Below are 25,383 nucleotides of genomic sequence, written 5' to 3'. Positions count from 1 at the left end.
AGTTGCAATCTGAGCCTCTGATGGATGGCTCCTTCAGGGCTCCCTCTCAGCTGTCTCTCTCTGTGCTGAACTTCCTGTTCATTCTGGAACTCTCCTCCAGCTCTCAGCAGGAGGGAAGCTTCTTCACCTCTGACTCCAGAAACCATATTTCTCCTGGCAGTCAGAGTCTGAGCTTTCGTGACTCTCTGATCCAGGCCTCTCCTACACATCTGCCAGCCTCAGACTGTATGCCAGGTTGGGCAATTAGGGACTTCATCTTTGTCACCCAGGACTTAGGACCTTGATCTGGGATCTGAAACACCCAGAGCTGGTGCTATGTGTATCCTGGCTTGCTCTCCTTTGTCAGAACTCAAAAGAGCTGTTAGGATTGCTGGCTAATTCTCCCTCTCCACTATGGCAGAGGCTGAATGGCTGCTCAAGATTCTGTTACCACCTCAATAGACATGGTGATGAGAAAGGAGAGAAATAGAGGGGAAAAAAAGATGTCATATTTCAGGGTATCCCAAACCCTGCTCAGATTTGACTCTGGCTAATTAACCATGGCCTTGCCATTGCAGGTTACAGAGGAACAGCCTACCTGTGTGACCCTAGAATCCTAAGACTGAGAGGGACTGCAGGCATCATCTAGTCAGTCAACAAATATTTTGAGCACATACCATGATGCTGGGGTTATAGAGCTGAACAAAACAGGCCTTGTCCCTCCCTCAGGAGCTTCCAGTCTAGAGGCGAAAACAGTCTTTATACAAAAATGTGCAATTGTTTCATTACTTGTCGGTGTGCAAAGTGCTCAGGGAAAGTACAGCTACTCTGCCTAGTTTAGTAGTCTGGAAGGCTTCCCTGCAGAATTAATGTTTCAGGTCAAGGCCAGCAGGAGGAGAGGTTAGCTAGGAGAAGGGTGGGGGGGGGGTGGGGGTTTGTGGGGGCTCCATGCAGGAGGGAGCAAAGTTCCAACTACTTCATGGACTAATTAACTTCACATAGGAAAGCCGCTCCTCAGGCCAGCTGTCTTGCAAATGACTGCTTTTGGTCACAAGAAGACCAGACTATGACAAGCCTGGCATAGAGGTATTACTCCCTCAAACATGCCCATGGATGGATCCAAGAGGATCAACTATGGATTTGATGGACAGGACACTGTTATACTGGCAGGCAGGCAGACAGCAGCTTTGTTTAACTTTCTTCTGGTCTTATTTTTGTTTATTGGGCATGGTATATAGAGGCCTCCAATTTGACACCAGTCCAAGGGATAGGGCTGGCCTCTGTGGATCTCACCTGTCCTCAGTAAACATATTCTGCCAAGCCAAGGAAAGGGAAGAAACACTTATTGAGCACATGCTCTGTGTCAGGTGCTTTTACAAATACCTCATTAAATCCTCACGGTACACTTAAGAGGTAGGTACCTCTCTGTTTTCACAGATAGGGAAACTGAGGCACAGAGCAGTGAAGTAACTTGGTCAAGTTCGCAGAGCTAGAAAGTGGGGGAGCTGAACTGCAACCTGATGGGACTTATTCCCAAAGCAAGCTTTTCCTGCAGTTCAACACAGTTTCTCTGCAACAGCTGGACGTTCCTACCAAGCAGCAGTCCACCTGGGAGTAGACCCAACTGGGTCGTTCTGGTTCTCCATACTGGGGCCTACCTTCATGCCCGGCTGGGGCTGCCATCACTATTCTCATCACACCTGTGCAGGGCCAGCTGGCAGACATCTCGGCTTCTCTAAGTTCTCATCAGCCTTGATCCAGCACAGAGGTGCAATTAAGGGGGAGGGTGTGGAGAGACAGGCTGGTAGAGGTCTCACTTGATGCCCCTGGGGGGACAGACTCCCCCTGTGTGTCCAGAGCAAAGCGTGAGAGGCATACGCCCTAGAGCCTTGGAAGCAGTTTCTCCTTCTCCCCAGGGGAGGCAGCTAATTCTCCGAGTGCTTCTCCCTTCTTGCCATACTCCATGTTTCCCACTCTTGGCTCATTTGGTTCTGTGCCCCAGTCGTGTGCAATGATGGGCTGCCCACTCTTGAAAGTTAGCACAATCCCTTTCGGGGAGGTGTTGGTGCTTGCATCATGAAAGAGGGCTGGGGGCCGTGTGAGAAAATGAAGCACAACATCCTGTCTCTTCTGTAGAATAAACTGGGTTTTACTCTCCAGTGCCACTTCCCAAGGGTACCAAGGGGGTTGAGGTGGGGTTTCCTATCCCTGATTATAGACCTGGGCTTAAGTCTGCTGCCATTTTTCTTACTGGATGGGCCTCTTGTGGAAGAACAATACTTTCACTGAGAACTGTGAATTCTAGCACCTGACCCTGACAGAGGCATTAGGCCTTGAAATCTTAAAGAGCTCACATTCCCTTAAGACTACCTTATACCCAGGAACTGAGCCCAAGAACAGTGTTTTCCTGGCAGATAAAATTCTGTTTGGGGAAGAAAGCTCACTCAGGAAAATAAAGGCCAACTCAAAAATATGTTTGGGGAATAGAGAAGACATTAAGGTGTTGCTGGGTGTGAGGTGGCTGTGGTGAGCTGGACTAAATGGCACTCTCTAAGATCTCCTCCATCTGGGAGATTCAGAGCAAAGGCAAATGTTCACAGGGATCCTTTGATCTGGCTTGACTGACAGCTTGAGAAATCATCATGTCCCTTTCCAAAGGAGTTTCTCTCCCCAAACCTATGGACAGAGTACTGGTCTGGGACTCTCCTGTGGCCCAGAGCCTGACTCTGGCCTTTGCCCAGTTCACCTCTTAGCTCTCTGACCTGGACTCTATCCTGTGGTCTACTGGCCAAAAATGACTGCAGCAAACCTTCTGTTTAATGTACATGTCGGGGGGGGGGGCGGGCTTGAAATAGAGACACCCATTGTGAATTGTGTTGAATGTAGAAAAATGAGCCCTCTGTTTTGAAGGGAGAAATTTGAGCAAAGTACCAAGGAGGCCTTCACTTGGGCAAAAAAGGGGGTGCTCTAGGCCCCAGGGAGTCCAGAGGCACCTGAAGAGCAACTGATTTCACTTTTTGTTCCCCTCTCAGAACCCCTGGGACCTCTACCAAACTGACATCAAGATGAGAAGATTCTCACAAAGAATTACACACACATGCGGAGTTTACCCTCTGTAATTGGTGCTATGCTGGGTCTCAATCGAAATACTTTAGAATTCATTGTCTTACATCTTCCTTCTCTCACTCATACTCATTTTTATTAATGCTGATGGGCATTTGAGTTTGCAACTCTTTTTTTTTTTTTTCTTCCAAGGAGGAGCCATTGCCTTCCTGGCCTTTTCTTTTCTTTTCTTTTCTTTTTTAAGACACCAATTGTACTTGAACATTTGTTACTTTTTTTAAAAAATTAATTTATTTATTTTTGGCTGTGTTGGGTCTTCGTTTCTGTGCGAGGGCTTTCTCTAGCTGCGGCGAGCGGGGGCCACTCTTCATCGCGATGCGCGGGCCTCTCACTATCGCGGCCTCTCTGGTTGCGGAGCACAGGCTCCAGACGCGCAGGCTCAGCAGTTGCGGCTCACGGGCCCAGTCGCTCCACGGCATGTGGGACCCTCCCAGACCAGGGCTCGAACCCGTGTCCCCTGCATTAGCAGGCAGATTCCCAACCACTGCGCCACCAGGGAAGCCCTGAGTTTGCAACTCGTATTACACCTCTGCCACAGAACGATGAATGATAATCACAATGATAACTATAACCACAGCAACAACCCTCCTATTTGTATAATGATTTAGATCCATGGACTGGCAGCATCAGCAGCACCTGGAAGCTTGTTAGAAATGCAGAATCTCAGGCTCCCTGAACCAGAATCTGCATTTTATTTATTTAATTTTGGCTGTGTTAGGTCTCTGTTGCTGTGCACGGGCTTTCTCTAGTTGTGGTGAGCAAGGGCTACTCTTCGTTGTGGTGCACGGGCTTCTCATTGTGGTGGCTTCTCTTGTTGTGGATCCCAGGCCCTAGGTGCACAGGCTTCAGTAGTTGTGTCTCTCAGGCTCTAGAGCGCAGGTTCAGTAGTTGTGGTGCATGGGCTTGCTCCGCAGCATGTGGGATCTTTCCAGACCAGGGATTGAACCCATGTCCCCTGCATTGGCAGGCGGATTCTTAACCACTGTGCCACCAGGGAAGTCCCAGAATCTGCATTTTAACAAGATCCCAGGCGATTCGATTCACACTAAAGTTTGAGAAGCACTTGTTTAGTAGACCATGGACAACTGCCATGGGAACTTGGTCAAAGTTCTTGGGCCTCTGGATTACCTGCCATATTTCCTGTTTTGTCACCTTCTATCATTGACTCTATACCCTATATCCTAAAGTGCCTATGAGTCTGTTCCAGGGACAGCAAAAAAGCTGGGAACTAGAGCGGTGTATCTGACTTTGTAGGCAGTCTGGGCGGGGAGAGGTGATGGTAGCTAGAAGGGAGAGACACGAATGGACCCACATGGGGCCTACGAGAAACTCACAGTGCTCGCCAATAACCATTCCCTAGTATATTTAGATGTGACCTGGTTACCAGATACTAAAGCAGGGTTAAGAACACCAAATGGTTATGGAATGAAACCAGGCTGTTGAACACAAGCACAGAACAAGTGTTTTAGCTGTCAAGTTTAACCAGACATTTCAGTGTTCTCTGCTATCAAGTTGTCATCCAATCTCAGCTTGCACTCCAGTGACAAGGAGCTCATTACCTCACAAGGTATCTATTCTGATTCATGGGTGACCAGTTCTGTTAGAAAGTCAATGTCTTGTGTTGAGCTGAAATATGCTTTCCCACGGTTTCTATCCATTTATGGGTCCTGGCTCTGTCTCTTGAGGCCTGTACCCCATCTGCTCTTGCTGTCCTGTAACAGCCCTTCAGAGGTATGGAAACCACACTGCCTTTGGTCTTCTCTTCTCCAAGCTAAACAGCTCCAGCTCCTTCAACTGCTTCTCATGAGACCTGGGTTCCAGTTCTCTCCCCAGCCATCTGGGCTTCCCTTAACTGGAACCCTAGCAGGATTAAGTGCAAAGGTGCAGAAAGAGGGATCAAGAGGCTAAGCAGCAGCCTGAACCCATGGCTGAAGATTGGGATCCAAGTGCACGTCAAAGAGGCTCGGCTTAGAATCTAATGGTAGGCCTTTAGTCAGTTGAATAATAAAGGACTTTTGTTCTTTTGAGAACATTTTTAGAACCTGGTACTTCCCACCAGAGGCAAAACAAGGCAGGTTTTAAGTAGTTAGTCCTTGATGCAGTACTGGTTCCTATCCACCTGGAGAGGGTATACCAGCACTTTTATCTCTCTGCCACTCCCACTGCCCCCAGCGCCTTCCTTCACTACCTCTGTAGGATGTAGCTCCAGTATACCTGGTCACTGACTGTCTTTGCCAGCCAGGAACCCTAGTAAGACCAGCCAGGAGAGGGTACAGCCCTCATTTTGCCACTGTTTTCCTGTCTCCTTGTGAGCTCTTCTCTGGTCACAAGACTGTCTTTTCTACTCTTTGGGTGCTTTTCATGAATCTGCTTGAACATCCCATTGCCTAAGCTACTTTTCATAGATCATACTTTCAGTGGCCTTGGGCCCCCCCCAACTATGGTGAATAATAAAAATAGCAACATTAATAGCTAATATTTATTGAGCATTAAGTGTTTATTATGTTTCAAGCACTCTACATACATTAACTTATTTAATCCTCACAACAACCCTACGAAGTGGGTACTATCTATTATTAGCCCCATTTTTCCAGATGAGTAAATTGAGGCATGGAGAGGTTAACTAACTTGCCAAATGTGCAATGGGAGATATATAGTAGTATGTAGAATCTAGCTCCAAAGCCCACATGCTTAGTACTGTCACTATAGAGGCCAAATTTCCCCAGAGTATCCACAGACCACCTATATCAGAATCACTCGGAGAGCCTTAAAAAGTTCCAATCCCAGGGAAAACTATGCCTTCATGCTGTCTCACAGGGTGGATGGACCATCTTTCCTTCATCTTCTGAGGCCTGTGGACCTCATAAGCCAGTATGTCTCTCAAACTCAGGGTTTATCAGAACCCCCTTCAGAGCTTGTTGAAAACACAGGCACTGGGGCTCCACCTCCAGAGAGTCTGATTCAGCAGGCCTGAGGTGGGATCCAGAAATGAGCAACTGCCATCATTTTAACTGTCATAAACACTGAGTAATCCTCACTGCAGGTTTTCTCCAGCTCTCTTTACCCACTCCGGGCCTCCTTCTGGCTCAGCAAAGGCTCTCACTATCTCCTGATGTGAGGCTCTCTCGGCTCTCCACTGCACAGACCTCGCCTTTCTTCAGATCTTCAGGGCAAAACTGTACAAATATGGGTTCTTGATCCATCCCCTTCTGGCCTCCTGGGGGAGGATCAAGCACTTTTGCTCCCTTTCCCCCACTCTCTCTGTCTTCTCTCCTCGAACCATAAATGCACTCAACCCTGCCTAAAACAACAGAAAAACAAAAAACAAACCTTTCTGCTTTCTACATGAATTACTGTTCTCTCTTCTCATTCACTATACACTTCTAGAAAGAGTACTTTATAACCTCCTTGGACAAGTTGACCACTCTTTACATTAGTTTTCTCATCTGTAAAATGAGGATTATGATAGTACACACCTCATAGGATAAGGAAGGATTAAATTTATGAATATATGCAACGTGCTTTGAGTAATTCCTGGCACGTGGTAAGTGTTCAATATAATAATAATCAGCCATGTACATGGTAGCTATTATGATTATTCACAATAGCCAACAATCTAGTCTCAGTCCTCATCCTGAAATTCTGTGACCTTCAATTCTGTTTGACTTCCCTATTTTTGTTTTTAATATTATTTACTGAAGAATAACACACATACAGAAAAGTGCCCATTTCATAAGCGTACAACTCCATGAGTTTTCTCAAGTGAATATACCTGTATTGCTAGTGCTCAGATTAAGAAATACAGTAGTAGTATCATTACCCTCAGAAGCCTCCCCCCACTCTCTTAGACACTTCTCCCATTGTAAAAATTTATTTTTAACATTTTTGGTTTTTATATGACACCTAAAAATTTAGAAGGATAATTAATTTTTTTGTAAATTACCTATTTATTTGTATGGTCTCATTTTACAAATTACTTTGCAGCTTCATTTTTCTAATGAGTACTTAAAATATGAAGCTACTTTTAGGAAAACACTGAATTAAAATTTTTTTTAATTTTCAATTATTCATTATAATGACTTTCTGTGTTTCAAGAAAGATTTTAACTTTTAATCATGCTAGCTATTGTGTATGGAGGTAGCATTACAGTACTGAAACTTTTAAAATTTAACATTTAGAGCAAGCCTGTTAGGGAAGTTTTTATTCACTGGAAAAAAATCATTGCTAATTGTTTTTTCGTTAAAAAAAGAAAAGCATTTGCAATTTTAAATGATTTTTTTCTTAATTAAAAAAGGTCTTTTGTCTGCAGAAAATAATACTACAAAATGATTTTAATGAGTCTCTTACAGTATCTAGGAATCTTTATACTGATTTGTTTTTATTGAAATACAATATAAAACAAAACTGTAATATATGCACACTGTCAATAATCTGGAGAAATTAAATCTCATAATTCCACTGGGAGAAAACCTCTGTTAACATTTTGTGTTTTTTCTTACCATGCCTATTCTACTCAAATAGAACTGTTAAACAAAGAAACAACAGGCCCAAAATGAAGTCACTTGTGCTATGCCCCACATCAGTAAACCAAGACTTAACATGTAACCAAATTGCAGTTTTAGCCCATCCCATGAAAGTGACTTTAACCAGTCAGTCTGGAATTTCCTGGCCAGCACTAGTGAGGTAGTCTGCCACATAGACCCCTGCCTTCCCGAAAAGGAAGGTGACCTTGTCTGAAATAACCCCTTCTTTTGTTTATGACTTCTTTGTCCCACCCCTTCGCTGCCTTTCAAAACCTTCCATTTTGTACAGTTCCTTGGAGCTCCTCTCTACTTGCTAGATGGGATGCTGTTCGATTTATGAATTGCTGCGTAAAGCCAACTGATCTTCAAATTTACTCAGGTGAATTTTGCTTTTTAACAGAACTTTAAGTGGTGCTCCCCGCCATCCTGTCTGTCTATCACTCTCCCCACCTTGGCCTCTGGGGACTTCTCTTCTATCTTCAAAGATCAGTGAGGGAATACATCAAGGCTAAAATTTTGACCCGGCTCAAAGTAAAAAATCAAAAAAACAAACAACAAGGCAAAACAAAAATTCTTAAATTTCAAAGTTTCTGTGGCAATTTCTTTGTGTCACCAAGGTTTAGTGGTTCTGCTTTTAGACAAGGCATTGTAGTGGGCCTCAGGTCTCTGCATAAGTAGAAGCAGAAGAAAGAAACAGAAACTGCTTTGCAAATGATGCAAAACTCAAAATCCATTGTGGGTCTGATTTCAGGGAAAAATTATACTGCTTTTAAAATGTGGAATTAATGATCCCCTCATCTTATCAATGAAGGAAGGAAGTGTCAGAGAGGGGGAGTCTTGGGCTGATGGTCACACTGCAGAATTCCACGGCTGACTCATCTGTGTCACTTTTCCCACTGCACTGTGCTGCTACCACAAGCAGCCTTGACATGACTCTTGGCTGTAAGTCAGGCAGAACAGTCCCAACATAGCTTCTGGGGCCATCGGGAGGAATCCCTTATGAAACAGCCATAAATTCATCTATGAGATTCAAAGAGACCTTGTACATGCCCTCTGACAATGCCCATGTGTGAGCGAGAGACTCTTTATGAGCTCTGCAAGCCTGAAATCACCTTGTAAAGGTGGAGGGCAGGGCTGGAGAGGAGAAATTCCTGCTGTGGAACACATGTCCATCTGCCTCTAGGGCCTGCCTCCTCCTTGGCCAAAGCAAAGAGCCTGTTCAAGCAAACTCAAATGGATTTAAAGAAACACACTTATTTTTCCCTGAAAAAGTAATGTGTTCGGGCTTCCCTGGTGGTGCGGTGGTTAAGAAGCTGCCTGCCAATGCAGTGGACACAGGTTCAAGCCCTGGTCCAGGAAGATCCCACATGCCACGGAGCAACTAAGCCCGTGTGCCACAACTACTGAAGCTTGTGCGCCTAGAGCCCGTGCTCCACAACAAGAGAAGCCACCGCAAAGAGAAGCCCGCATACTGCAACCAAGAGTAGACCCTGCTCAGGGCAATTAGAGAAAGCCGCATGCAGCAACAAAGACCAAATGCAGCCAAAAAAAAAAAAAAAAAAAAAAGTAATGTGTTCATGACAGAAAAATTTTAAAATGCAGAAAAATGCAAAGAAAGTAAAAATCTCATAATCTCACGATTCAGACTTCACAATTCATTGTTGACATTTGGCTTATAGCTTTTTAGTGTTTCTTTTATATATGCATGTATCATATGTATATGTACTGTATTAATATATATGTATACATATGTATATATTATATGATTCTTATTATAGTAAAATAAATACAATTTACCATTTTAACGAAAAAATGTGGAATTTAGACTTTATTATCTCTGAGGATTATTTGCTTTCCTTGAAAGCAGTGGGATGTGTATATGACAAAGAGAGAGGCTGTGAACTGTGGTCAAATAGTTACCTACTAGAGAACTACAGGAGGAAGGATGTAGAGCCCTCCCTGTATTGTCCTGATGAAGCTCCTGTCTTATTATTATCAACTGAAAAATTCTGAGCTTGGTGACAGTACTGATGGGTGACACACGCTTGTCTTGCTACTGCTTTTATTTATTTATTTATTTATTTATTTGGCTGTGCCATGCGGCTTGTAGGCTCTTAGTTCCCTGACCAGGGAATGAACTCGGGCCCTTGGCAGTGAAAGTGAGGAGTCCTAACCACTGGACCACCCGGGAAATCCCATACTGCTTTTATTCTTAAATTTTGATTATATAGTTAAATTTTTAAACTATATTTATATTTTGAATAATCAGTGCATTCACACTCTATTGTCAGCTGCTGAGTTTGTCTCCTTGGGGTTTCTTGTGTATCCTTTCTAAGATAGTCTGTGCTCACTCACACGCTCTTTTCAGTTTGGCTCAGATGTACAAAAAGCTTTAGTGTACAAAGGTTGTATACATGAAACTGGGGACACTCTACTTGATTGGTAATTGAAGGGATTTTTAAGAGTCTATCTCAGTGGACCATTTCCTGAGTTACTCCAGCCAGAAACCAGGGAATCACCTCTGATCCTGTCTTTGTCTTTACCCTCCACATAAAACAAATGTTAATTCTACTGCCAGTGTCCATCACTTTGGTCCCCTGTTCTCTCCCTGCTGCCACAGCCCCAGGCCAGGTCAGCGTTGTCTGTCATGGATTAAAAGACAACCTCTCAAATCATCTTCTTGCCTCTAATCTCTCTCCTTGCAATCCATTCTTTCCCCTAGGATTCCTTATCTCTAAAGCATAGCTCTGATGTCTCATTCCTTCTGAAAAACAAACTTTTAACAGATTCTACTCCCTCTAGGGTAATTTTCGAACTCCTCAGTACAGAAGATTTTTTCCACAAAGGATGGACCAAGTGGCAGAAATAGTCTCTCTTCTCAGGTGTGGCTGGTCACTGAACCTGGGCCTTACGGGAAGGCAGCTCATGATCAGAAACTCATGACCGGGATCAGAAACCGGTTACTCCCAGGACCCCTCAGTGATGCTTGCATTCCTGGGAATGGACAAACACTAATTCACATCAGACTGCCACAGGCCCCCGACTTCTCACTTACTTCTTAGAGAGCCCACTCCCCAGGGGCTAGAATACCCCGAGTAGCCTGTTCTTGGTTTCAAGGTAGCTGAGAAACCCAGATAAAGCGGTTTCGTGGACATGGGAAAACACTTTTATCGCTACCCATTTCCTTCCTCTTTTGTTTCAAACAAAATTCTGCAGTGATTTTCCAAGAACTTTGAACTCACCTCCAATTCCAGGAAGGCCTTATTAGCCTCTTCCTAGGAGGTGATTCAATTCGGTGATGAACCTTGGTGGCTTCACCTCAGCCACCCTGCTCACTGCAGTCCCTCCCCCTCCAGCTCCCACAGACGCAAGATGGCGGGGGCTCTGGATTTTGTGTCTCACAGGTTCAAAGGAGGAACAAAGCGCATGTGCTCATGAGCTTCACTCTGATTGGGCGGGCCCAAGCCATAGAGTCAGCTTGAGCCAATCACTGTGGCCCAGAAGAATCGGTGCTTTGATTGGCAGACCTGAAAGGAGAGGGTCTTGGAGGTGAACCGCTGTCACCCCAAGAGGGTGACAGGGGTTGGCACCCCCAAAAGGAAATTGGAGGCTTTTGTGGTAATGGAGGGAAACAGACGCTGGAGATGCGAACAACCCTTCTTTACTCGTGTCTCGCCCACTGCCACCTCTGGTGTTTGCCTACTGGGGTCCTCACAGCCTGGGACGCTCTTCCCTTTAGGGCTTCCCCCCTAAATCTGAGATGAACTTTCCAAGCTTCCCGTTCCCTCTTCCTCCCTACTCCAAGCTGGCCCAGAGCATTCCCACTTCCTTTCCTCATCTTCTTACTGGACCACAGCACTTAAGGGTGGGCCTTGGGTTGGCAGTCACTTGGATTTGTGTGGTTCTCTTCTCCGAGGCTGTGAGGCTGCTGTGGAGAGCACAAACTCAGTCTTAATTATCTTGGGGCCCCTACCCTCGCCTTCCTGGGCCCCTACCCAGCCAGCAGTGCCTGCTATTAGAGATACTCAGTGTATTTGGTTGAACTGATTAGGATCAGTTAAACTGTTTTAAAACTTAAACAGTTTAAAACTTAAACTGTTTTCAAGTCCCCTCAAATATGTCAGAAGCACTATTTACACACTTGAGAATGTATTCCAGTGTTTCTAGGCTATTCATTAGAACAGGTCCCTTGGGCAACTATCCAAGCCTGCTGAACCAGTAGTTTTGCACTTAGGAACAAGGGCTGGAGTCAACATTGCAGTTGTGGTGTCTCTACCTTAGGCTATTCCTGCAGCTCCACAATACTGTTGTGTTCCCAAACTCAAAACTGATCAGGGCCTGGGGGAGAGACGAACATTTCTGTGGTTCTAGAAAGAAGACTAAACTGAGTAAAAGAGTCCTAGCAAATCTCCTTTAGTGATCCCCCAGCTCCCAGCCCAGGTTTCCCCATGCACAGGGGCTTCTGTGGTTCTCTTCTGGCTCATACCCCACCTCTAAATACAAGAAACCACTTTTGTTTTCAGATTTCTTCTAAATCCCCTTGAGGTGCTTGAATGGCCTGAAAACCTCTGAGGTGGTGATTATCCAGCCTGGGCTTACACATATCCAATAACAGAGAACTCAGCAACTTGCGAGATGGTTTTTCATATCTTTGAATAGCTCTGATTATCAACACATTCTTTCTTACTCCAAACCAAGACTGCTTCCCTATTGTTTCTGCCGTGTAGTGTTATGGGGTCATACGCAATGTTCAGAAACAGGTCTTAGATTTGTGTGTGTGTGTGTGTGTGTGTGTGTGTGTGTGTGTGTGAAGGAGAGAGACAGAGAGATAGAGAGACAGAGAAACCAAAACAGACACAGAGGGAGCTGAAGGGCCTACAAAAATCATCTAGGTTAGTGGTTAACAAAGTGTTTTGGCAAGATTAATTGAGGAGCAATAAACATATTTAGGGGGCATATTTTTCCTATTCAAAGTCAAGTTGGGACTTGATGGTTGAGTAAATGTGCATATGTATAATCCCCCTAGGGGATACCCACCGAAATAAAAAATAATCAAAATGAATAAGAAGATGTCTTTTTCAAACTAGGAACAGGCCACAGATGCATAGCACAACCTTGGTATCTCCATATGCAAAATAATTTAAACCAAAGTAAAAATGAAGATGCCAGGAAAAAAAGGCACAAGCTACCTGGCTCCTCCCATGCCCTCCCCGACCCCATGACAAAAGGCCAGTTCACTATTTCTGTTTCCTTTGTTTTCTATCTGTTGCTCCAAGGGCTAGGTTTTCTCTTTCCTATAGTCTCTTTTTTTTTTTAATCTTCTAAATGGGAACATAGGCAATTCACGTTTAGTTCTACTGGTGGTTATTTTTATGATGGTAAGTACCATGCTTAAGTCTATAATTCTCAATTTTTCAACTTCAAAAGTGAAATGGTACCTTTGACTCACCCTCTGAGAGATAAGAAAAATTTCACATTTACTCTTTACCTCCTGATTTTTTTGTCTAATTTTTGTCCCTATCTATTTTAGATAAATTATGGTGGTTTTACACAGCATAGCTTTTCTTCCAAGGACTGTACCTGACTGTCAAAGAGTCTCACTTCAAAAAAGGGCCCAGACCCAGTTTCACAAGTGAATGGACTATTTCAAACTTTAAAGGAGCAGATAATTCCTATGCTATTTAAATTATCCCAGAGGAAGCGGAAGAAAGGAAATAGTGTTTTGAAATCATTTTTTCTAGTTTTTAGATGATATATAGATAAAAATTTCTACTTAAAAATTCAATGATATAATGGATAAACAAAATGTGGTATATACACACAATGGAATATTATTCAGCTTTAAAAAGGAAATTCTGACACCTGCTACAATGTGGATGAACCTTGAAGACATTATGCTATGTGAAATAAGCCAGTCACAAAAGGACAAATATTGTATGATTCCACTTATATGAGGTACATAGAGTAGTCAAAGTGAGAGACAGAAAGTAGAATGTTGGTTGCCAGGGGCTGGCAGGAGAGAGAATGAGGCGATATATAGCCTTACAATAAAAAAAAATCAACTATACCTAAGTACATAGTTTAAAAGTAAAAGCTCAACACCTTCCTCCTTCCACCCACCCATTTCTTTCCCTCTCCCTAGAGGAAACAATTCATATGGATGATCCAAAATTTACTCAGCTAGTCCTTACTGAGGATATTTAGGTTGTATCTAGAGTTTTACTTGGACAAACAACACTCTAATGAATAACCTTGAAATATACTGCTGTATAATACATATATCTGTAGTATAGATCCCTGGATATAGACTGCCAGTTCAAAAGCTATGTGCATTTTATTTAGTGAGCTAGGTTTAGATTTATTTATTAACTCATATAGTTCAAAATATCAGCTGTTTAAGAGATTACACAGTGCAAAGCTCCATCCCATCCTTTTTCCCCAGCAACTTGGTTCCCCTCCTCAAAAGCAACCAATAGTATCGTTTAAAATATATTCTTTAGTCATGTACAAGAGAAACAGTATGTTTGAGAATGCCTGTTTCTGCATTCTCCCATCAACACAGCATATTATCAAACTTGACTTCTTTGCTAATCTGACTGATGAAAAATGGTATCTCATTTAATGTGTATTTATTTAATTTGTAATATTATGAGTAGAACCAATGGTTACTAAAGCTGGGAGACCATGCCAGCCTCCCTCTGCAGCCTCTTTCCCACAGCTCCCTCACCTCTCACCTCTATCCTCCAGCTCCACTGAACACGGAGACACCCTGTTCTTTCACTCCTGCCTTTGCTCTGGCTGTGTCCTCTGCGAGCTCCTCCTAAGCCTCCCTGCCACCCCAGGTCTGATGAAGTGTCCTTCCTCTGTGCTTCCTTTCATCACAGCACTGGTCATGCTGCTTTCTGTTTATTTCTGTCTATTTTCCTATCTGCCACCTCTACTAGATGGTGAGCGCTGGGACTGGATCTTTATCTCTGTACCTCTATTGTTTATCACCATTCTCTTCAGTAAATATGGAGTGAATGGATGAATGGATAGCTGGCAGTTTCACATGGAGGTCACTGGAATGCAGTTATTCTGTGTGACTGACTGAAATGAGATTTACCCTCTCATAAGAATGTAATATACGTGGAAGGTGGCACTTCAATTCAGTGGTGAAATGGTGGATTATTCAGTAAGTGGTGTTGGGCTAACTGGTTAATTACCATAATTGGAGAAAATCAGTTTATGTCCTTATCTTACACCCAAGTAATTTCCAGGTGGATATGTTAAATAGTGTTAAATATAAAGAGAAAGCATAAAAATCTTGAAAGTATATACGAATATTGATCCAACCTTGGGATGGGGAAGCCCTATCTAAGCAAGATACCAAGACAGAAACCATAAAGAAAAAGATTGCTAGATAGACTCCATTACAATTTTAAACTTTAGCACCTGCAAAAAGTCAGAAACAACACTGAAAGGCTAATAATGTACAGGAAAAACTATTTTTAAAAAATATCCGAATGAAAAGTGGAAGGACCTATTAAAAATCCATAAGAAGAAGACAATCTTACCCATAGAAAATTAAGCAAATGTCAGGAACAGGCAATAAACTAAGAATTACTTGTTCCAGCATGAATGAAATAGACATGCTAATAAATACTTAGAGGAATATTCCACCTTACTAGTAATCAACAAAGGGTCAACTAATACAGCATTTTTCACCTAACAAATTAGCAAAGATGATAATTTTCAGTGTTTGCAACTATATGGGAAAGTAACACTCTCACCCCCTGAGAGTGTAAATTGGCTCACTCTTTCTGGAGGGCAATTCACCAGTATGCATTAAAAGCCTCTCCTTTTGACCTAGATCATTTCTAGAAATCTTATCAAAGGGAAATAATCAGAAATATAGACAAAGACTCAGCTACAAGGATATTACAGTGGCATATTTATAGCAGTGAGAAGTTGAAAGCAATCTAAATGTCCAGCAATAGAATAGGACAAATAAATTATGGCACATTCACAGGCTAGAATGCAGGCGTTAAAATCATCGTATTGAAGACTAAGGACAGTGGGAAATGCTTATAATGTATTTTTAAGTAAAAAAAAATAGAAGTAGTTCAAATAGAATGATACCAGTTTGGTTTTTGAAAATATGCACGTCTATGTGTTTGTGTAGAAAAAGCGTGGAAGGAAGGAAGATACTGACTGGCCTGAGGAGTCCCTGCACACAGGCCCCCCTGTACCCAAGAGGGCACTTTGGTAAGCTCCAGTGGCTTTTGCTTTCACGCTGCAGCCCAAGAAGTTCTGGCTTCCACTGTAGGACCTGTGGGAAGAGGCCAAGTGGCTCCAAAAGTTACTGTAGACAGAATGAAGGGGTGGTTGCTGCCACAACTGATAGTGTTATAGTCTTAGGCCCCTAGGTAATGATACATTTCTTGCACATTTTATACATATTTTCATTTAATGTACCGAACATCCCAAGAGATACCTCTAAGACAGGCATTAACTGTCCCATGTTACTGATGAGGAAACTGAAGCCCAGAAAGATTAGATGACTTAATCCAAGTCACAAAGCTAGGAAGTGGGTATATGAGCTGGGCTTCAAATCCAGATAGATGTCCTTGTCTTTGGCTGCTAAGGCAAAAGGGCATGATAATGAGTAAATGAAGAATAGTAAGTAAATGAATGAAATTTGCTTCTGGAATTGAATCCCTTTGGGAACAGTACCCCATGGCTTTTGCACACGAAATTGCCCAGAACACTCACTGTCCTCAGTGACTGTGGTCACTGTTACAAAATGGAACAGACTGCAAATCCCTCATGTCCTGCCAGATCCCACAGCGAAGGCCCCTTCTTGGCTTGTGCTCTGGGCCTGGTTGGAATCTGGCCTGGGTTTACTCTTCCCCGTCCTTCCAGCTGAAGGCAAACCCAGTGGAGGAAGCTGGAACAGGCCCAGTGAGATCTTAAGGGTTCCCTAGACAGAAATAGTTATTTCTCTTGTATTTAGGGAGAAGCCTGTAAAATGGGACTCTGCTGGTTTGTTTGCTGCCTTCTGCCGAAGAATTCCGTGGGCAGCACCAGGAGCTCCCCCCACTCCCAGCAAGGCCCACATTACCCAGGCAGTGCCCTCTTCACCAACCTATGCCCTCTTCCCCATTCAGGGCCTCTGCCCGGCCCATGCCCCCTTCCTTGGCCGGTGCACCCTGCCCTCACAACAGTGCCCCGTCTGCATCCAGCCCCTCCCAACTTCATGTGCAGATAATTTCCCTAGCGAGTGCCTCCTCCCCTAGCCAGGTGCCACTCCCTAGCCCTTCCCCATTCAAAAGCCAGGAACCCCTTTTTCACCTTATACCAATTCATACCCTATACCAACCAGGCCCCTGGTCCTTGTCACCAGCCTATTCCCTCTTCCTCACTTCCCTAACCCTGCTCCTCAGTCTATGCCCCCTGGAGCCAGGCCCCCTTCCCCAGGTAGTCCCATTTCCCCACATTATGCACCCTCTGCCCCAGCAGATAAGCCATCCCCCATCAGAAGCCCTTAACCTGCCTGTGCTTCGAAGCCAGCCAGGCCCTCTTCTCAGCCGGGCTCTCTTTGTCCGTTTATACCCGCCTCCCCGGCTCCCTTTGCCCCCTTCCCCGGCCAAGGCTAGCTCCCCAGCCTGGTTCCCTTCCCCTCCTAGGCAGGCTTCCCCTATACCCACCTAGGCCCTCACCCCAGCGGAGTCACGTTCCCAGCCAGTATCCTCTTTTGCAGCAACCCTACCTAGGCCCCTGCCCCAGCTTGCTACCCACCCACCCCCGCCAGCCCGTGCCCAGGCTCCCTGACCCAACTTGGTTTTCCTTTCCCAGCCTATGTCCCCTTGCCCGGCTAGGCCCCTTTCCCCAGCCAGAGCCTCTTCCTCAGCCGATGCCTCCTTCTTTGGATTGGCCCCCTTTCTAAACCAGCCATCTTACCAGCCTGTGTCCAACTCTCCAGCCTCTAGCCACTTACCTGGAAGTTTTCCCACCCCGGGCCACAGCCCAGCCTCTTTACCATCCTATGCTGCCAGCCTCCCCTCCCCAGGCAGGCCTCAACCCCAGCCTGTCTTATTCCCCATGCAGGACCCTTCTGCTCGCTGGCCCCTCACCCAGCCAGGGCCTGTTCCCCAGCCTGAGACCCTGTTGACAGCCTCCTTAGCCAGGCTACCCTTCCCCAGGCAAGGCCCCTTTTCACCCCTTTGTCCCCTTGCCCTCACGGGACCCCTTCTCCAGAAAGGGCCTCCTTCTGACAGCCAGGTGCTTGTGCCCAGTCTTTTCCCTTTTCAGCTGGACCACTTTTCCGAGGAGTTCCCCCTTCACTGGCCTTTCATAGCCAGTGCCTCCTTCCCTGGCCAAGCATCCTCCTCTCTCAGCTCTCCATCACCAGTAAAGTCCCCTCCCCGACCATGTGACGTTTCCCTGCCAGGACCCCTTCACACACACACACACACACACACACACACACACACACACACACACGCCCCCAGCTGGGAACTCTTTCCCAGCCAGACTCCTCCCCACAGCCAGGCTCTCTTCACCCAGGGACCTACAGCCTCTCCCCCAGTCTAAGCTCATTTTCCCAGGCGGGCCTCCTTCCCAGTAAGGTCCCTTTCCTCAAGCGGTATACCCCTTCCTCAACCAAACCCCTTCCCTAGCTTATTCCCCCTCCTCAGCCAGACCTTCCCGCCATCCCTAGCCTGTGCCCCCAGCTAGGTCCCTTTCCTCAACCATGTGCCCTCCCTCAGCCAGGACACACGCCTTCGTTCCCAGGCAGGATCCCTGCCCTAGCAGGCCCTCTCCACCTGCTAATCCCCCTCTTCCAACCAGGTCCATCAACCCGCCTATTATCCCACGCCCAGCCTATGTCGGTCTCAGCATTCGAACCTCTTCCGCCACCTCTCCTGCTAGGTTCCTTTCCTAGCCTGTGCCTCCCTCCCAGGCCCCATTCCCCCGCCAGAGCCCCTCCCCAGGCAGGCCACCTTTCCCTGCCAGGATATTTGCACCCCCGAACCTCCCCCAGCCCAGCCAGTCTCCCATCCTCAGCTTGTGCCACCCTGTCAAGTCTGTGCTCCTTTTCCAAGACAGGCCCCTTCCCACATCCAGGCCCCTTCCCCAGCCTCACCTCTTCCCCAGCCTAGGCCTTTCTCCCCAGCTTAAGCCTACTTTCCCAGACAGATCTCTTTCCCTGGTCAGGTGCCATTCCCCAGGCTTTTCCCCCTTTAACAGTCAAGGATTCCTTTCTCATCTTTTGCCCCCTAACTCAACTAAGCCTCTTTCCCTTGACCAGCCAAGTCCTCCTTCCCTAAGCAGCCCCCACTCCATTATCCCCTTCCTAGCCTGGCCTCCTTCTTCACCCTGTGCCCCAGTTCACACAGGTTCCCTTACCTCGCCGTCTCCCCTTCTTCTGCCTGTTCCCCTTTCCCCTGCCACGTCCCATTCATCCTCCTAGACTGACCCCTTCCCCAATTTTCACCCCTTTTCCCAGCCAGGCCCCCTTCTACAGATTATGCCTCCCTTCCTGGCCTATTCTTCCTTCCCCAGCCAGCTTTCTCATCCCTATAAAAGGCACTCTTCTCACAATGCATCCAAATACCTAGTTTTCTCAGGGACTTCCTCTTCTCAGCCAGCTGGCTATCTGAAAATGTATCTGATGCACACATTTACACAGTGAGCTATCTGGCAGGATTTCTATATTTGTATTTTGAAAACAGATTCCCCCCCCACCACCCCCTGCCTTCAAAAAAAAAAACAAAACAGTGGCACTTCTTTCCCTCCTGCCACTAGCCCTGGACTGGCAAGTTTTTGAAAGTGAGAATTCTTTTTCATGCATAGCAATGAGAACATCCTTAACTGAAGCCATTTCATGATGTTTTCACTGAGTGAAACATCAACTCAGGATAGCTTCAACTATCTTGGTACTCCCTAAATCCTTCCCTGGGAGATATTGCACTCCAGGCCACCATCAAGGCTGCAGGCCCATTCCATCTTCCAAAAGCCTCATCTGTCACTGTGTCCTCCCCCTTCTCTCCTGTTCCCTAACCCTCCAGGATTCCTTTGCTGAAGTCGATCCTGGTATACAAACTCTATATGAACTAAGTCGGCTATACAAAAATGAAAACCAGGTATTTTTTAAACTGCTTTTATTCTTTAAACAAACTACTGTTCCCCTTTTCCCCTTTGTATATTTTATTTTAGAACAGTTGGGGTGTACAAAGAATTTTTAAATCAATTTAAGTAATCTCACTGAAATACAGGATCTAAAGGTTAAATTTTTTTTTAATTGTTTACTGCAAATCATTTCACTTTTACTTTTTTTTTGGCAAATTCAAGATATCAACAAGTCTAAAATATCAACAAAAGTATATTGCTCACTTTTTTTTTTTTTGCTTCATACCAGTTGCAGATATGACAAAATGAATCAACTCCTTTAATACTTTTAAAAATCTCTCTTTAAATACTTTTTATCTCTAAGAATTAAGGAAAACGACTAAGTTCAGATCTTTCACATTCATACCGGTTGTAGATAGAACAAAGTGGACCAACCACTTGCACAAAATTATACCCTTTTATGTCTGAGAATAAAGGAAACTTACTAGTTGATCTCACCCCTCACAGTAAGTTAAACTACCTATCAGTTTGTCTCTTCTTACTTCACATCAATTGCAGATATAATGAAATGAATCAACTACTTGAATAAAGTCATGCCCTTTCTTATATTTAATAAAGGAAATTAAATTGAGATCTTTCACATCTTAGAACAAACCTTATCTAGCCTATCAGTTTAGGTAAATCTACTTGCTACATTTAACGCTTACATTTAAACTTCTAAAGTTAACAAATATTATTTAGAGTTCAGGAAACATCTAAACAACTGTAATTAATTTGCAACCATACAAGGTTTTATGAAAAAACAAAACAAAATACTAGGGCTCCCCTGGTGGCTCAGTGGTTAAGAATCCCGGGGACACAGGTTCGAGCCCTGGTCGGGGAAGACCCCACATGCCGCAGAGCAACTAAGCCTGTGCGCTACAACTTCTGAGCCTGCGCTCTAGAGCCTGCAAGTCACAACTACTAAGCCCACACACCATAACTACTGAAACCCGCGTGCCTAGAGCCGGCGCACTGCAACGAAGACCCAATGCAGCTAAAAAAAAAAAAAAAAAAATACTAGAGGAGGTCTTGTTTGTAACTTGAGACGTCTCCTGAGTAGCCCAGTTGAAGTGGAAAGCAAAACCCCCAAACAGCCCACGATACATTTTTTCCCCCAAAGAACTAAGCAAAAGGCATTCCCAAATCATTTCATTCACATCAACTCCAACTTTAAGTAATCAATACATTCACGGGGCAACCGGAAGATTCTGAGCTAAACTGACTTTTTTCCCCAAGTGAAGAACGCATCAAACCAAGTTGCCATTTCTTGAACCCCAAAGTTACTTGCAACGTGACCAGTTCTCATGGGTGGGGGGCGGGGCAGAGACCCTTCAGGGCAAGAAAGGTGAGAACTTGGCAAACTCACTCCCGCTAGGGTAGGACAGTACAGATCCCTTCCTGGTCACTGGCCTCCGGTCCCCCCACCCCATGAAAGAAGAAACCCAGGGACGATCGAGGAGGGCAGAAGATCGAGGGAGGAAGAAGGGGGGGCGGGGGCGGAGAGAGAGGGTGAACTCTGAGTGAAATGAATAAACAAAACCCCGAGAAAACCGAAGGAAAAAAGCAGAGCCTGCTGAGGAGACGCGGCGCCGGCGGCTTCGGCTCCAACGGCAGCCGCCGCGGCGATGGCGGCAGCGGGCCTAGAAGAGACGCCGGGCCACGCTGCTGACGGAGCCGGCGCCGAGCGGCTTCACCGAGCTGTAGTGCTCCCCGCAGCTGTAGGAGTAGCGGTGGTAGACCAGGGTGATTGGCTTCTTGGTGTACTCCTCTCCCATGATGACGGCGGGCGAGTTGGCCTGGATCACCTCGATGGGGGTCTGCAAGACGTGCGACAGGGCCCTCAGCTCCAGCTGGCTTCCCCACGACGCCCTGAGCACGATGTCGTCGCAGTACCTCAAGAAGCCGTCGCGGCTGCCGGCGATGCCGGCTTCGGGGTTGCTGAAGAAGGGCAGGAAGTCGTCGACATGGTTCCGCATGTACTCGGCGGTGAGCCTCCGCAGGCGATTCACGGTCACGGAGGACACCAGCTGGTGTTGGATGGCACGGTACATGCAGTGGCCGTCGGCCGGGATAACCTGCATCTCCAGATTCCTGGCCCGCAGGATGGCGCCGAGCTCCATTTCCTCGTCGTGGCGGAAGCTGGCCAGAGGCTCCATCTCAGCCTCGGCCACCCTCTCCTGGCTTTCTCCCTCTCGGGCCACCTTTCTTTCGCACCCTCTCTGTGCCTTCGAGAGGTGAGGAGGCTCGTTCTTGAGATCCACCTTGGGCAGATCTTCAGTGACAGAATCGTGGTTGCTGTTATCAGGGAAACTCTCCTGGAACTTCTCCAGCTCCTGCTGGTGCTTCTGCTCCATCTCGGCCTCGAGGCGGGCCACATCGAGGAGCAACTGCTCTCTTCCCTTCTCGTCGGTCTTGGGGACCGAGCTCTTCATGTCCTGAGTGTGGGCCTGCAGCTCTGTCTTCTCGCGGTTGTGGCGTCGTATCATCTGTTGACGCTCACGCTGTGAATCTCCCATGATGTTTAAGGGCAGGCGAGAATCGAAGTTTGGTGGCTGAGGTAACTGCTACAGTTCACGTCAACAGTCTAACCACCCAACTGGCTAGAGCTCCTCAGTCTCCCCTGGCGGCTGTACTCTGTTCCCCTCACCCACGGTTGCCCTCACTCTATTCACGGCCCTCTCTGCCATTGGCCACTGTCTCTCCACGGCTACGCCTCCTAAACACGCCTGGCACTACGATTGGCTGTTGGGAGACCCTACATATGCCCCCATTAGACGCCATAGCAACGGGTGCTTCTGGTTTTAGCGGGGTTCCTGTCCCGGCTGTAAAATCCCGCCTTTGTGCGTTATGTGCAGCAACTGAGCCTGTGGAGGTTTTCGTGGACTTTTTTTTTTTTTTTTTTTTGCAGGAAGCGCTAGGGCGTGTTTAGGGTACAGGCTCCAGTGACACCCACTGGGTTCAAAATCCTGTCTCCACCACCTAAGATGTGTGATCACAGGCAAGTTGCTTGAATCTCTGAACCCCACTTCCTTGTTAGAAAGTACGGATACCCCAGAGATGATCCGCAGCCAGGTTAGGGGCCACAGGCCAGTATCTGTTCCAAGGAGTCTCTTCTCGCTGCTGCCCTACCTCACAGGGCAGTTGCGGGAAGTAGTGTTAAGTCGCTCTGCATGCTGTGCTCTCACCGCATCGGCAGGTATTCTTCCCCTTCATGCGGGAAGGTCTGGAGTTAGGTAGTTACAAAGCCCCGTGTCACCACCTCCTAACTACATCCAATCTCTCCCAGCTAGGCTAGAAGATGGTCATCACAGGAGAGGCAAGGCAATTAAAAAAAAAATCAAAACTGAGGAGAGGCCTCTCTTTCTGCTCTTCTGAAGACCTCTCCTACACAGGGAGGTCCTGCAGGTATAGACAACACCCTGCTTCAACATATCTACTCCCCTTTGAAGAAGCCATCACCCACAAAGGAGGCAGGGCAGGAAAGGGTTCAATGTTCAGTTTCCTTTAGTGACCCCCATTCTCCCTGAAGGGCAGGTGCAGGCAGCTAGGCGATGGCAAGAGATGTTCACTTGAAGATCTTGCCCTGATTGAAGGCTTTGCTCACATGCTGGAAGGCCCCATCCCAGGAAAAGTATTCTCGAACCAGCGTCTGGGTCTCCTCGCTGCTGGGATCCAGTTTCTGCCATGTGTGTGGCTCATAGTGCACCTGCCAATCTGGACTCAGCGGAAGGGCAAGCTCCTGGCCTCAGAAGACCCAGACTCCAGAAATGGAGCTGCTATTGTTGGTTCCAAACAGAATGACACTGGCAAAGGCATTCTTCCTCAGTTTGTCCAGTCGCTGGAGCATTCCAGTGATGAGGTTGCAGCTCATGAAGGTCTGGGTGAGCTCTTCAGGGAAGCTGTACTCGGAGTACCACAGGGACCAGCCATCTTTATCAAAGTGCTCCCAAAAGTACGGCAGCGCCACGGAGAGTGTGTCCTCGTTGGAGTACTTGCGCTTAAATTCATCCAACACAAAGGTACTCTTGGGCAGGTGAGCAAAGGGATCCTTGGCCTCCGGCTCAGCAGCCAGTGCCTGCTCACATTCATCCAGCTCCTCCTCAGTAGCAGGGGCAGCTGTCTTCTTCTCCTCTTTCTGCTCAGCCTGGGGCTTCTGCTTCTCTTCTCGAGAAGCTTTCTCTTTCCGTGGGATGTCTTTCTTAGGCTGGCTCTCTGCAAACTTTTTAGCGTCAAATTGGGCCATTTCCTCACAGAGTTTCACCTCCCCCAAGACCTCCCGGAACTGGGGCTGGTTAATGCAGGTGAGGAACCAGCGGTTTGTATTAGGGAAGGCCTGGCGGAAAGAAGGCTCCAGAACCTGTTTATAAAGCCACAACACGGTGCAGAAAACTGTGATGTCAGCCAGCGTCACACGTTCGCCCACCAGAAAAGTCCTTGTCTTCAGGTGAGCATCCAGGAGCCCCAGAATTCGCCTCACCTCCTCCTTTGCATTCTCTGTGGCCTGCTTGTTGTGGTGCATGATGCCCAAGGTGGGGAACACCCAGGTACTGGCTGTGGGAACTATGTCGCTATCAGCAAAGCTCACCCCCTGCACCACCTGGGCTGCTGCTTCGGGAGTACTTCCCCGCAGCTCCTCGTTGCCCACATAGTAGGCAATGGCATTGCTCTCGAACACACAGAATCCATCGTCACCCTCAAAGGCTGGAACCTTGCCAGCAGGAAATTTACGGAGAAATTCGGGGGTGCGGTTGGTTTGGCCAAAATGGAAGTGGGGTGGTGCGGAGAGCACGTGGACCTGAGCCCCGCTGTACTGAGCGGCAATGAGGGCCTTGAAGGCCCTCCAGTTCTCAGGATATGTGTACAGGGTCCCAGCCGCCATGGTGATTCCACAGAGAAAGGGGCTCGTGGACTCTTAACTGCTTACTTCACTTCCTAGCCTGAACACAATGCAGACACTGGTCGTGCTTGAGAATCACATGACAAATACTGTTACACCAGCTGAATGTGCTCTGACACTGGACTTCCCATTGCTCCCAGTGTTCAGGAGGCAATGTGGCTCTCTCCAGTTCTTTAGTTGCCTTGACTGATGAACACTTAATTTTGTGTATCAGAGCAAAGATATTTCTTTATGGTCCTGGGAACACAGAATCCTTTCAGTTTAGGCCTCAAATCCACCCTGTCCCATCTCAGTGTGAGAAAGCAACAACCTTAAAGTTCACTACAGCTGAGCAGACTTCGTCTTGTGCCAACAGAATGCACCTACCCTAAACTCCCCTTCTCCTGGGTTCCCAGCTTCCAAAATGGGCTCCCATGAAGCACGACAGCTGGCCTTCATCAAGCCACTTCCTTCTGATTATTTTGAATCTCTAAAAGTTCTAAAAAATAAAATAGAATAAAGTAAAATAAAATCCCTAAGCTCTTTCAAATATGCTCTCACCCTGCCCCACTCTGCTCATCTCTATCTTGAATTCCCAAACAGGAAGGCTCTTGAGACAACCTCCTCCTTGTTACAAATGAGGAAAGTGGACATTTGTCCAAGTTTTTACATATATCAAAACTTCAGTCGTTTTTATTGCTAAGTAGTATTCCAGGATATGGATGT

The 25,383-nt window shown here is 46.4% G+C and overlaps 2 protein-coding genes across 2 annotated transcripts; both read right to left on the bottom strand.

The window, feature by feature from the left end:
- Window positions 1–21,421: 21,421 nt before the first annotated feature.
- On the bottom strand, window positions 21,422–22,297 carry OTUD6A (OTU deubiquitinase 6A). The gene has a single exon (XM_036839175.1). It carries the CDS (start codon window positions 22,295–22,297, stop codon window positions 21,422–21,424), a length of 876 nt encoding a protein of 291 aa, XP_036695070.1.
- Window positions 22,298–23,168: 871 nt separating this feature from the next.
- On the bottom strand, window positions 23,169–24,679 carry LOC118888152 (elongation factor 1-gamma-like). The gene is given in 1 exon segment (XM_036839083.1): window positions 23,169–24,679. A coding segment is annotated over 1 exon segment (1,314 nt). The 5' UTR covers window positions 24,661–24,679; the 3' UTR covers window positions 23,169–23,346.
- Between the last annotated feature and the right edge of the window lie 704 nt (window positions 24,680–25,383).

This window comes from Balaenoptera musculus, chromosome X (genome assembly GCF_009873245.2).
Source record: "Balaenoptera musculus isolate JJ_BM4_2016_0621 chromosome X, mBalMus1.pri.v3, whole genome shotgun sequence".
NCBI lineage: Eukaryota > Metazoa > Chordata > Mammalia > Artiodactyla > Balaenopteridae > Balaenoptera > Balaenoptera musculus.
Note: the sequence above shows the minus strand (reverse complement) of the source record. Positions and strands in the feature narration are given on the sequence as shown.

Coding starts and splice junctions, on each gene's coding strand:
- OTUD6A (XM_036839175.1), bottom strand. CDS start 22,297: ATGGGAGATTCACAGCGTGAGCGTCAACAGATGATACGACGCCACAAC.